The sequence below is a fragment of the Peromyscus californicus genome, unplaced genomic scaffold (assembly GCF_007827085.1).
Source record: "Peromyscus californicus insignis strain IS unplaced genomic scaffold, ASM782708v3 Scaffold_7__1_contigs__length_154581171, whole genome shotgun sequence".
NCBI lineage: Eukaryota > Metazoa > Chordata > Mammalia > Rodentia > Cricetidae > Peromyscus > Peromyscus californicus.
Window position 1 is genome coordinate 217617 of NW_026294595.1, and position 13471 is coordinate 231087.

At 40.2% G+C, this 13471-nt stretch overlaps 1 protein-coding gene across 4 annotated transcripts in view; it reads left to right on the forward strand.

The window, feature by feature from the left end:
• Scai (suppressor of cancer cell invasion) overlaps positions 1-13471 on the forward strand; it is a 138941-nt gene that overhangs the window by 88184 nt on the left and 37286 nt on the right. For all 4 annotated transcript variants that reach the window (XR_008215459.1, XR_008215460.1, XM_052726481.1 and 1 more), the window contains exons 4-9: positions 3306-3401; positions 5134-5220; positions 7529-7627; positions 10536-10632; positions 11751-11849; positions 12396-12548. Coding sequence is in view for 2 of the 4 variants with exons in the window: in XM_052726481.1 (XP_052582441.1) it covers positions 3306-3401; positions 5134-5220; positions 7529-7627; positions 10536-10632; positions 11751-11849; positions 12396-12548 (631 nt within the window). In the remaining 2 variants the exon portion in view is untranslated. The remainder of the gene's footprint in view (positions 1-3305; positions 3402-5133; positions 5221-7528; positions 7628-10535; positions 10633-11750; positions 11850-12395; positions 12549-13471) is intronic.

Below are 13471 nucleotides of genomic sequence, written 5' to 3' on the forward strand. Positions count from 1 at the left end.
TCAGAGTAAAGCTCTGAATATTAGAAGAATTTATCTAAAACTCTTTTTTTTTTTTTTTTTTGAGACAGGATTTCTCTGTGTAGTCCTAGCTGTCCTAGATATCTCTGTAGCCCAGGCTGGCCTCGAACCAACAGAGATCCACCTGTCTCTGCCTCCTGAGTGCTGGGATTAAAGGCATGCACCACCACTGCCAGTCTAAAACTCTTTATCAAATACCTTATTTAATTGTAGACTAAGCATTTTATAATGGTTTGTATGTTAGCTTCTAAAATGTGTGTCATTAGGAATAGGGTGATCATAAGAAACAAATTAACCTTATTTTGTAAAAGAAACTGTTTTATAGCTGATTCTTAACATTTTTTCTGTTTGGTGTGGGGGAAGGAGTAGTGCTGCCATGTCATCTATGAGAAGGTGAAAGGATAACTTTTGGGAGTTGATGCTCTTCTTCTACCTTGTGGATCTTGCAGATCAAACTTGGGTCATCAGCCTTGGCAAGAGCCTCCTTTACCTCCTAAACCATCTTGCCAGCCCAGTGGCTGATTTTTTAGACTGGAATGATAAATGTTCTGAGTTCTTTTGAGGAAATTAGTGTTTAAAAATATGTATATAGTAACATTGTTCGTTGTTCTAAATGTGAGAAATGTTTATCATTTACTGACAAACCCTGTTTAGAGATTTTCTTAGTGATACTAGAAAACCAATCACTTTTATCTCAGTTGTTATTTCTTCTTCTAATAACCCCAACACAGGGCACAGAACATTCATCTTTAAAACCCTGTTTTGTACAACAGCTCTTACGTCCAGCCCATTATGCAGCATGAGAGGCAACACTCTGGGTCCCAAAGGTTTTAATATTTCACCGCATAAGTGGGTCACTGATCAATCAGGGCTGCAAGACAAGGACTCCGGAGCCTTGTTTTTCCTGACAGCCCCAAGCAGAGGCAGAAGTGGGGTTTATAAGTGTAAAATTCACAAACATTTATTGCCAAGTTACAGTTACAATTTTCCCCAATCAGAAATCAAAGATTGGGGACTTTCCTTGTGTGTTCCATCTTTGTCAACTAGCATACAATGCAAGCCTTTTGCCTGCTCCCTTCACAATGAAAATATAAATACAACTTTTATCATCATCATCATTCTGTATGTCTGTGACATATGTGTGGGTATTTATGACATGGAGCTCTTGTGGAAGTCAGAAAGCGACCTGTGGAATCCATTCTCTCCTTCCATTTTTTTGGGGGGGTTTGGGGATCCGGTTTGGTTTTTTGAGACAAGTGTGTTTCTCTGTATAACAGCCTGCCTCTCCTGGAACTCACTCTGTAGACTGTAGGTTGGCCTCAAACTCAAAAGATTTACCTTCTTTGCCTCCTGAGTGCTGGAATTAAAGATGTGTACCACCACCACCTGGCTTTCCTTCCGTCTTTATATAGGTTCCAGAGATTGGGCTCAGGCTTGAAACAGCTAACATTTTATCCACTGAGCCATCTCAGCAGCCCACAACTTCTTTATTTAAGCAACAAAACAAATATTACACGAAAATAGTCTGACATAAAAAAAAATTACTAAAATATTAAATGGTTAGGCTATGGGATTGGTTTTTTTTTTCTTAGTGAGGATGAGTCTTCAGAAACATTTATGAATGTGTTTCTTCATTTTGTGGGGGGGGGGCGGGATCTTGTTGCTTGTTTATGCATATATACAGTACAGAGTCTCCCTTTGTGTAGCTTAGAATGGTCTCAAACTCATGACCCTCCCCCCCTGCTTAGACCTTTTGCTTAGGTGCTATGTGTGTGTGGCTTAGTTGTGTTTTTTTATAGCTAAGTATTTGAAATTGTATCTTTCAGTTCTGAAATCTCTTGAATTTGTAGATTTTCTCTATTTCAACTGCTTATAGCCTTTCCTTTATTTTTTTTTACTTTCTTCCTCCTCTCCCCCTTTGGCAGAATTTATCTTTTTCTTAGAGCATTTTATTAAAGTACAACTAACTGATACAACCCAGGACTAGCTAGAAACATTCTATTTCTGCCTTCTTGTGTAGACTCCCAAGTTCATTTGTCACATTGCCTGCATTCCAAATTACAGTAGGCAGAGTTCTGCCATTCCACCAATGGCCTCATTTCCAGCTGTTGGTGATAGTTACCTGTAGCTAGAGTTTTCCTGCCTGGCCTACAGTCAGGACAAATCTCTGACACCCGCCAGTCCCACAGCCATTCAAACCCAACCAAGTAAACATAGAGACTTATATTGGTTACAAACTGTATGGCCGTGGCAGGCTTCTTGCTAACTGTTCTTTCAGCTTAAATTAATCCATTTCTATTAATCTATACCTTGCCACATGGCTCGTGGCTTACCGGCATCTTCACATGCGGCTTGTCATGGTGGCGGCTGGCAGTGTCTCTCTCACCCAGCTTCCTGTTCTCTCAGTTCTCCTCTCTGTTAGTCCCGCCTATACTTCCTGCCTGGCCACTGACCAATCAGTGATTTATTCGTTGACCAATCAGCAACACATTTGACATACAGACCATCCCACAGCAGTTACCTGTTCCTCAGCCCAGTGCTGGGGTCCCCTCACAACAGCCTGCTCTCAACACCAGTTTTTACACTCTTTTCTTACATACTGTTGCTGTAACAAATGTCCCCAAATTTTCATGCCTTACTACAATGGGAATTTATTTCTAACTCCCAGGTTACCTGTGAGTTGTCTGCAGCTCTCTGAATCCATTAAATATCTCTTCTCTGTGTTGCAAGCTATAGAGTAGTCAGTTTTAGATCAGATGGTAAAGTGAAAATGGAATAACTACAATTATATTCTTTGCCCCAAACAAGATAATATGATTAGGCCCAATGTTCATACAGTAGGGAGTATTTATTTCTCCAAAGCAGATACCACAGGTCAGCAGACTTAAGGAAATGTATTTTTCTTCTAAGAAGTAGAATAGCACCAACTATACACCCACTTCGAGTTATGGCTGTATTTCCTAAAGCAGTGTTTCCAGATTGCTGCTGTCTTAGCTAAACATAAACACTGGAAATCAGCAGTACCCGAGTAAGTATATCACCTGCCAGTGAAGATACAATTGTGTCCAATGGGAGAAGTGTGTGCAGAGGACACTAAGATGAACTGTAACTTAGTACAAGACTAGGAAAACATGTGTTCTGGTCCCTAGAATTATTTTTGCTTCAAAAAATTGGAACTTGGCTTAACAGAGAAAACCTGAGTGTAAGTACTTTAATTGATACAGTTTATATCATCACAAGACACAATTTCCAAAAATTTAAAGTGAACACACACTTTATTTTTACAGAGATTTGCCGCAGTATGGACAGAAGCAGTGGCAGTCCTACTTTGGAAGAACTTTTGATGTTTACACAAAACTCTGGAAATTCCAGCAACAGCATCGGTAAAGAGTTTCATAGCTAAAGCGAGTAAAGGTGCATTGTATAATTATATATTAGCTATAGTTCTGACCATGAACAAATCTAGCGTTTTGTTTTGTTCTTTATTTTTGGTTTACATAGAATATGTGTGTGTGTGTGTGTGTGTGTGTGTGTGTGTGTGTGTGTGTGTGTGTAGGTCAGAGGATTATTTGCTAGAATCAGATCTTGCCTTCCACTGTGTGGGTTCAGCAGATTGACTCATCTTGCCAGCTGAGTCTTGGAGCTTTTAAAATAACATATTTCAGTGCTTCTTGACCTTTTGTTTAAGATCAAGTGTAGAGTAATATATCTTTATGTCCCAAATGAAAAAATTTTTTTTCTGTTTAAGATTTTTAATGTGTTCTCTGATTTTTAATGACCATGTTGTATGGAAGGGTCTACTCCTGCTTGTACCTGGGAAGATGATCTGTGGTTTCATTCTAAAACACATTCTGAAATGTGGGTGGTTAGCTGTCCATACTGTTTGGGAAGAAAGTGTTACATCTTTTCTTTTTTTGAGATGGGATCTTACTATGTAGCCCTGGCTGGCCTGGAACTCTGTAGACCAGCCTAGTCTCAAGCTGGTCTCACTGAGATCCATCTGCCTCTGTCTCCCAAGTGCTACTTTTAAAGATGTGCTCCCCCAGGCCTGGTGAAAGTATAGATAACTCAGACTACCTTGTTTTGTCTTCTTTCTTTCTTTCTTTCTTCCTTTCTTTCTTTCTTTCTTTCTTTCTTTCTTTCTTTCTTTCTTTCTTTCTTTTTTCTTTTGATATTGGGTCTCACTTCATTATCCAGGTTGGCCTAGAAACCCACTGAGAACTCAGGGTTGGCCTGAAACTCATATCAGTCCTCAACCACTTCACAACTAACTTTTGCTTTAGCCTACTGAGTAGTGGGATTACAAATGTGTACCATTGCAACAGATTTTCAGTAGACTTTTTTTTCCCCAAGATAGGGTTTCTCTGTGTAGCCCTGGCTGTCCTGGGACTCTATGTAGACCTGGCTGGCTGAAACTCACAGAGGTCTGCCTGCCTCTGCCTCCCAGTGCTAGGATTAAAGGTGTGTGCCACCACGCCTGGCTTCAGTAGACATTTAATAATTTTTTTTTTAGCTGGGTGTGACCTGGCTTCAGTAGACATTTAATAAATATTTTTTTAGCTGGGTGTGATGGTGCACACCTATAATTCTAGTACTTAGGAGGTGGAAATAGGATCAAGAGTTCATGGTCATCCTCAGCTACACAGATAGGCCAGTCTTGGCTACATGAAATCGTGTCCCCAAAAACAATTGAGGCTGGAGAGATGACTTAGTAGGTAAAGTGTTTGTCTTACAAGTGTGACACTGTAATCGCAGCAATCATGTGGTGAGATGGGAAGCAAAGACAGAAGAATCCCCAGCTAGCCTTCGTGTACAGTGGTGACCAAGAAGGTGAGAGGCTATCATCTGACTGCCACACTTGAGCTGTGGCATACACACCTGCACTCACACAATCACTTGCTCATGCACAAATATGTATGCACAGATTGTATATACATATGCACACAAAGACACAACACAAATCAATGAACATTTTTTAATGTAGCTGAATGATTATGTTGAAATCTTATAATTCATAAGCTGTGCAAATTGGATGATATTTTATCATTGAATTTACAGAACTGGTTCTTTTTGAAATTTTTATTTTGTTATTTCTATTTTTTGTCTCCTATACAGACAAGTCTTGGATAATCGGTATGGCTTGAAGCGGTGGCAAATAGGGGAAATTGCTTCCAAGATTGGGCAGCTGTATTACCACTATTAGTAAGTGAATTATGCATGGACAGAAGAAAGTGTTTCTTTGGCTAAAACACAATATGTAGGAGAGAGGACAGTAAGTTATGTACGGAATTTTGTTGAGGCCAAATGAATCAAGAGGCACCATGCAATGACCTTGTATAGTTCAAGCAGTGTTGTTTGTGTCAGGTGTTCTCTTCAGTAACTAATTTGGTCAGACTTGGAGAATTTGATCTTGGGTTTTTAATGATGAATACTAAATAGATGTATTATTCTTAGAACTTTTTTAAGTCTTGATGGTGTGAAGAGACATATAGCATGTATGTTTGAATGTTCACAGAATTCTTTAAACACTCATCCTAGTTGGCTATGTTTGAAAGGTTCTATGAGGTAAATTGACAGTTGTTTGCATCCTTAGAATAGTAACATCTGTGTAGTCCTACCTTTGAGGAAGGAAAGAAGAGATCTCCTTTTACAAATGTAAATCTCAACACAAAGTAAAATCAGTAACAAAAGACTTGGGTCTTTTAGAATTTAAAAGTTTTTCAACACAAAGTAACATCAGTAACAAAAGACTTGGGTCTTTTAGAACTTAAAAGTTTTTTTAAAAAAAAAGCTAGGGACACACCTTTAATCTCAGGTAGGAGATCTCTGTGAGCTGGAGGCCTAGCCTAGTCTACAGAGTGAGTTCCAAGATAGCCAGAACTACACAGAGAAACCCTGTCTATAAAACAAAACAAAAAGATAAGAGAAACCCTGTCTATAAAACAAAACAAAAAGATAAGAAAAGCCCTCATTTTCCTAATGTTGACATGGCACTCAGAGTGCCCACCACTAAAATCCCTCTTTGCTAGAACAAGATCTTAAAATCCCTTAAAATCTCGTTATAGTGCTGAGAATAAGTGACTGTTGGAGTGTTCATCCTTGGAGAAGACACGTATGCCATCCCTCCAAGACTCAGGGAACAGGAATTATGGAAGAGGGGACAGAAAGATAGTACCAGTCTGTAGATAGGGAGAGGGGCTGGGACATGCCATCTTCTGGACAAGACACAGCCATTGTAATCATGAACCCTCAACACCTACAGATGTCTACACTGGATCTGCACTTAAAGGGCCCGTTAGGAGCCCGACCTTGATGGAAAAGTCAGGGAGCTCTACTCAATACTGAGCCATTTCCCACTGATAGTCGATCATTACTACAGTTATGTACTTACTGGTACCCTCACCAGGCTCCAAGAGACAGTCCCTATCTAATGGTTGCATAAATGGCCCTGGTTAAACTAAATGGGTCACACAACAAAACCATGTCATGAATCTGGGAAAAAGACAGGAAGAAATAAGACTTAATGAGAATAGTAAGGTGAGAGAGAGGAAAGAGTAACCAGAATTGTTGTTTATTTTAATCTTTACTCTTTGGGGGCCTGCCACCCATCTCCCAAATAAATACACACAGAGGCTTATTATTACTTATGAATGCCCGGCTTTAGCTTGGCTTATTTCTTGCCAGCTTTTCTTAACTTAAATTATCCCATCTACCTTTTGCCTCTGGGCTTTTACCTTTCTTTATTTCTGTATATCTTTTCTTTTCTTCTTATTCCATGTCTGGCTGTGTGGTGAGTGGCTGACCTCTTCATTTCTCACTCTTTGATCTCCCTCTCCCCAAATTTCTCCTCCTATTTTTTTCTCTCTGCCTGCCAGCCCCACCTATCCTTCCCTCCTGCCTTGCTATTGACTGTTCAACTCTTTATTAAACCAATCAGGTATTTTAGACAGGCACAGTAACACAGCTTCACAGAGTTAAACAAATACAACATAAAAGAATGCAACACATCTTTGCATCATTAAACAAATACAACACACATGTAAAATTGTCAAGGCATTAAGTAAATTTTTTAAAGTAAATTATTTTTGAAAGTTTCTTATTAAATTAGACATGCTAAACAGACTACATAGCTCATTATCATCCCTCAAAGAGAAGTCTGGGTTAGTAAGGAGGGAAAAGCTAAAGAAATGGGCCAAAATTCAAGTAATGGCTGTTTAGGGAGAAGTTATAGAAGGTCTAGACCTGGGAGCAGATATACTCAAAGAGAATGCTGTCCTTTTGTAGAATGAGAATGACATGTGCTTTGGTTGGCTTCCAAAAAGCTTAGGAGCAGGAAATATTTTATTGTTGCTATTGTTAACTACACAATTGAAAGACAATATTAGTAATACTTTGTTGACTCAGAGTTAGGACATCCGCATCCTCCTGTGCAGAGTAGGACAATCTGGAACAAGTGTGTCTCATGAGGAATACATCCAGTTTGGGTCATATTTAAATTTTTTTCTTATAGTTTACGAACATCTGAGACCAGCTATCTGAATGAGGCTTTCTCTTTCTACTCTGCGATCAGACAGAGATCATACTACTCTCAAGTTAATAAAGAGGACAGGTATGTGTCAGCTGTGCTTTCAGAAAGGTGACAAGACATTCAGCATTTTAGTCCATGTGGAAAATGGACTAAAAACTACTTTTCCTTTTGTTACTCTGTGTATATGTGTCCATGTGCACATGTGAAGGTAAGAGGACAACTTGTAGGAGGAATCATTCTCTACTTCAACCACAGGCCCAGCACAGGCCTCTGGGTAACTGCCTTTATCCACTGAGCCATCTTGTCAGTGAGTCTATTTCTTTATGACAGATATAAGTTGTACAGGTTTCATAGGGAAGAAAGGACTCTAAAGATAGGCTTAACTAATGTCTTTGTTATTTCTAGCCCATGTAGTCTTTACTCATATGTCTTCAAAAGCCTATTGACAACTGTTACATTCGACCAGAGAAAAGACTGCTAGTTTTCTTTGAATTTTCTTTTTTAAACCCACTGCTATGAAGTGTGACAAATGTCATTAGTCCCAGCCCTTGGGAGGCAGAGGCAGGTGGAGCTCTGTGTGTTGTAGGTTAGTAGGTCTACATAGTGAAACTGTCTCAAAAAAGTCCCAAAATACAAAAGCACAATACTGTTTGGTCTACCTTGCCGAATTGACAACCACTATTTGCTTCATGGAGTCTTATAGAATTCATGGATTCCCAGAAGTCTGTTGAATACTTGCCATACACATGAGACCTTGACAAGTGCTTGGGAAAAGGCAGGGCAAGGTGTGTGTGAGGTACTATCTGAAGATGGTATTCTAATGAGGTTGTAGGCACTGGGACAAGGCTGACTGGCAGCAGTCAGATGAGGGTGCAGCTAGAGAAGAAATGGGATCTGCTGCAGGGTTTTATTGCATTTAAAGATTTAATTCTTCCCACCCACATGCTTGCTCACAACTATGCCTAACTCCAGTTTCAGGGGTTCTAATGCCCTCTTCTTATTTTTTCATGTACTAGGCATATACATGGTACACAGACATACATATAAGAAAAAAACTCATAAACATAAAGTAAGTTTTGTTTTATTTTTTCCAGACATGGTTTCACTACACAGCGCTGGCTTCCCTAGAACTCTCTCTGTAGACCAGGCTGGCCTCAGACTCATAGAAGTCTGCCTGCCTCTGCCTCCAGAGTGCTGGATTAAAGGCATATACTACCATGTCCAGCATAAAATAAATTCAACGTTCATTGTATATGGCATATGTACATCAGACACAAGAAGACAGTATCATCTTAGTGGAAAGTAGATCACAAGTGAAGAAAACTTCACTATATGCTATTTACAAAAGATGTGCTTAAATAAGAAGACAGTCTAAATAGACATTCATATAAACAGAATGTACTGAAAAGGCTTGTATTAATAAAAAGGTTGTATTAATGTCAGAAAAAAATGGGGTTTCAAAACAAAAACAGAATTTTCTTCCTTTAGTCCTAAACGTTTACTCCCTTCTTTAAGAAGACCTTTTCCAACCAAGATCCAACCCTGTGAGCTTATGTCATTATTTTTCTTGTTACTGTGCAGTTATAGTTAATCATGGCAGGGAAAACCTGGTGGTGGAAACTGCTTGAATATGGATGGTACAACAGGACTGGGAGGCAATTTGTTACTTTGAGTTGACAGGCAAGGAGTAGAGGCCAGAGACAGAAGTGAGGCCTATCCAGTGACCCTCAAGACCTACTCACAGCCCCCAACAACCTACTTCCTAGAGCCTTCCAAACCCACCAAGTATTCAATAATAGGAGCTAGTGGGATCGTGTCAGATTAAAATCAGAGTAGGACTCATCTTTCATTTATTTATTTGTTTGTTTGTTTTATTTATTTTTGGTTTTTCGAGACAGGGTTTTTCTGTGTAGTTTTGTGCCTTTCCTAGATCTCACTCTGTAGACCAGGCTGGCCTCGAACTCACAAAGATCCGCCTGCCTCTGCCTCCCAAGTGCTGGGATTAAAGGCGTGCACCACCACCGCCCCGCTATTTATTTATTTTTGTGATCATATTTATTCCACTGTTTTGTTTATTCACTTAACTCATCTATATTTTAATTACTACTCCATCTGTAAGTCTATGAAGTAGAGATTTTTGTCTCTGTTTTTAATCATTGTCCTTTAGCATCATGGCACTGTTTCTTTTTCTTTCTTTTTTGGGTTTTTCTGGTTTTTTTGGTTTTTTGTTTTTGGGTTTTTTTTTCTGTTTTGTTGTTTTTTTTTGATTTTTCAAGACAGGGCTTCTCTGTGTATCCCTGGCTGCCCTGGAACTCAATCTATAGACCAGACTGGCCTCGAACTCAGAAATCTGCCTGCTTCTGCCTCCCAAGTGCTGGGATTAAAAGCGTCCCCCACCACCCAGCTGTTTCTTATTGTTTTAGATTTTAAATTTTTATTTTATATGTATGAGTGTTTGCCTGCATGTGTGTATGTGCACTTCGTTCATGCCTCATGCCCAAGGAGGTCAGAAGAGGGTGGCTCCCCTAGAACTGAAGTTACAGATTATTGTGAACCATATGGGTGCTGGGGATTGAACCTAGATCCTCTGCAAGAGAAACGAGTTCTCTCGTGCTGAGCCATCTCTCCAGCCCCATCATGGCATTGTTTCTTATACACTTAAATTCTCTGTAGATGCTTGTAGAATGAACGAATATAAAATGATGACTCAATCAGTGTGTTAAAATGTATTTAAAAGGCTATTGGGTTTTGATTTTGAGACATGATCTCATGTACCCCAAGTTGCCTTGCACTCAATACTTGACCTTGAACTCTTCCTGCCACTACTGCTGAGTTATGAAATTACCCTGCCAAGCTAAGGCTGTGTGGTTTTATGTGGAAATTTTTATCTCTGTTCTGAAAATGATAAAGTTTTAAAAGCCACCCAGAAGTCAAAACAGCATGTTTTCCATTTTAATATAATGATTGATTTCTCTTTTGTTAACTGTAGGCCTGAGTTGGTTGTTAAGAAACTCCGATACTATGCAAGATTTATAGTAGTTTGTCTTCTTCTTAACAAAATGGATGTTGTGAAAGATCTGGTAAAGGTAAATAGGCTTTTTTTTTTTTTAATGAAACAGTGTCTTAGTATATAACTCAGGCTAGTCTTGGATTTGTAAGTCCTGTGAATCAGTCTCTCTAGTGCTGAGGTTATAAATGTATTTTTTTGGTTTTTTTTTTTTTTTTTTTTTGGTTTTTCGAGACAGTGTTTCTCTGTGTAGCTTTGCGCCTTTCCTGGAACTCACTCTATAGACCAGGCTGGCCTCGAACTCACAAAGATCCGCCTGCCTCTGCCTCCCAAGTGCTAGGATTAAAGGCATGCGCCACCACCGCCCGGCCTAAATGTATTTTAAAATAGCTATAACCCAGCCAGGTATGGTACTGCATGCTTTTAATCCCAACACTTGGGAGACAGAGACAGCCCTTGCTGCCCTGGAACTCATTATGTAACCCAGGCTATCTGTAAAATTGACAGTCTTCCTGCCTCAATCTTGAGGCTTGGCGGCAAACTGATCCTGGATAAGCATAGTCCCCCATGATGGGGCACATCCCTTGGACATCAGCTTAGTCACAAGTAGTGGCCCAGACTCCGGCATCCACAGGGCCCTCAGTGCTATCAGGAGCCGCGACTCAACACAGACCCCCACAGCTGTATTAGGGTCACAGACCAAGTCATGGCCCTTGGCTGCCTCCCAGGCTGAGACATCACCATGACCCTGGTTAGCAAGCAGGGCATCTACCTCAGCCCATTTCTCACCACCCTGTCCTCCTCAGATCTGCCTCTGTCCCCTGCACATAAATTGTACTGCCCCACAGTCTCTCTCCCATTTTGCCACTCACCATAATGGTGCCCAGCGCCAGAGGTGGTAGGCTCATGGGTGTAATTCTTCCCACCCAGGTAGACCTAGGTTGGAGTTGTCAAAATTAAAATTTTTTGTCATTTATTTATTGTGTGTGAGTGTATATACAAGCATAATAGTACATAGGCATCAGGTCAGAGGACAACATGTAGAAATTGGTTCTCTCATTTTACTGCTTGGGTTCCATGGATTGAACTCAGGTTGTTAGGCTGGGTGGCAGGGACATTTACCTGCTGAACCATCTCACTTGCCTTTTTATATAGATTTTTAACAATCCCTTTTCTTTGTGGTATTTCTAATACCAGGAATTGTCTGATGAAATTGAAGATTATACTCATCGCTTTAATACTGAAGATCAAGTAGAGTGGAACCTGGTGCTTCAAGAGGTGGCAGCATTTATTGAGGTAATTTCTTTATTTTCTTTTTTCTTTTTCTTTTTCGGGTTTTTTGTTGTTGTTGTTTTGTTTGTTGTTGTTTTGTTTTGTTTTTAAGACAGGGTTTTCTCTGTATAACAGCCCTGAGTATCCTGGAACTCGCTTTATAGACCACACTTGCCTCAAACTCAGAGATTCACCTGCCTCTGCCTCCCAAGTGCTGAGATTAAAGGCGTGCTCTACCATGCCCAGCCTATTGAGGTAATTTCTTTTTTTTTTTTTTTTGGTTTTTCGAGACAGGGTTTCTCTGTGTAGCTTTGCGCCTTTCCTGGAACTCACTTGGTAGCCCAGGCTGGCCTCGAACTCACAGAGATCCGCCTGGCTCTGCCTCCCGAGTGCTGGGATTAAAGGCGTGCGCCACCACCGCCCGGCGAGGTAATTTCTTGAGAGAAAGGTTGTCACAATCACAGGTAGGGAAATGACTGTGTTGTGTGTTTATGGTGTATATGTGACTCTGAGAAGAACAAATAACAGTGATATTCTGTGTTGTCCTTAATGTGCTTCTTTTTTCTTCAGGCGGACCCTGTGATGGTGTTAAATGATGATAACACCATTGTTATCACATCCAATCGCCTCGCTGAAACAGGAGCTCCATTGCTGGAGCAAGGCATGATTGTGGGACAGTTGTCTCTAGCTGATGCACTCATTATTGGTAATTGTAATAATCAGGTAAAGAACTGTGAAGGAATTATCCTTAAAATTCACTTTGTAAAGGTTAGTTTTGTGCATCATGGGATTTTTCCCTTGTAAAATCCCTAATATCTATGAGGAATGGTTAAATCCATTATACCATGTTCGGATATATAATATTGACTTTGACATTATTGAGAAAGAATTTTTAATGACATAGGAAGATGCTTATTAGTTTATTAATTTACCACTGAGCTACATCTCCAGCCCAGTCAGTATTTATGAAGCATCAGTCACATCTCCAGGGGTGTGTGTGTGTGTGTGTGTGTGTATTTGTATGTATCAAAAAAGACAAAGCCGGGCGGTGGTGGCACATGCCTTTAATCCCAGCACTCAGGAGGCAGAGGCAGGTGGATCTCTGTGAGTTCGAGGCCAGCCTGATCTCCAAAGCGAGTTCCAGGAAAGGTGCAAAGTTACACAGAGAAACCCTGTCTCAAAAAACCAAAAAAAAAAAAAAAAACCACGAAGTGCCTTCATTGGTGAATCTTCCTGTTTACCTGTAAAAACAATTATTAACAAAATAACTACTTAGATAATATAATTTCAACAGATGTGGGAAAGGAGAGGTGTGCTGTTCTGATGTCTGATATCAGGGGATTTGAACTAGTTGGAGAGATGATGGGGTGTTTTCTGAGAAAGTACTTTGGTTAAATACTTTAGTAGAGAGTAAGAAGTTGTCCAGAGTAAGCATGCCAAGCAGTAGTAACAGCTGTGTTACTGTCTGAGCCTGGTGGCCTACGAAGATGAGACACTGGTAGAAGGCTGCACTTGGGAGAGTGGGTATGGAGAGAACAAGCACAGGAAAAAGCCAGGAAGGTTGTCTTTTCCCAAGTCACAGGAAATAGCAAAGGCCCAGGGCAAGGACAGGAGCTGGTGAAGGCTGCATTTTGAGAAGGTAGTTT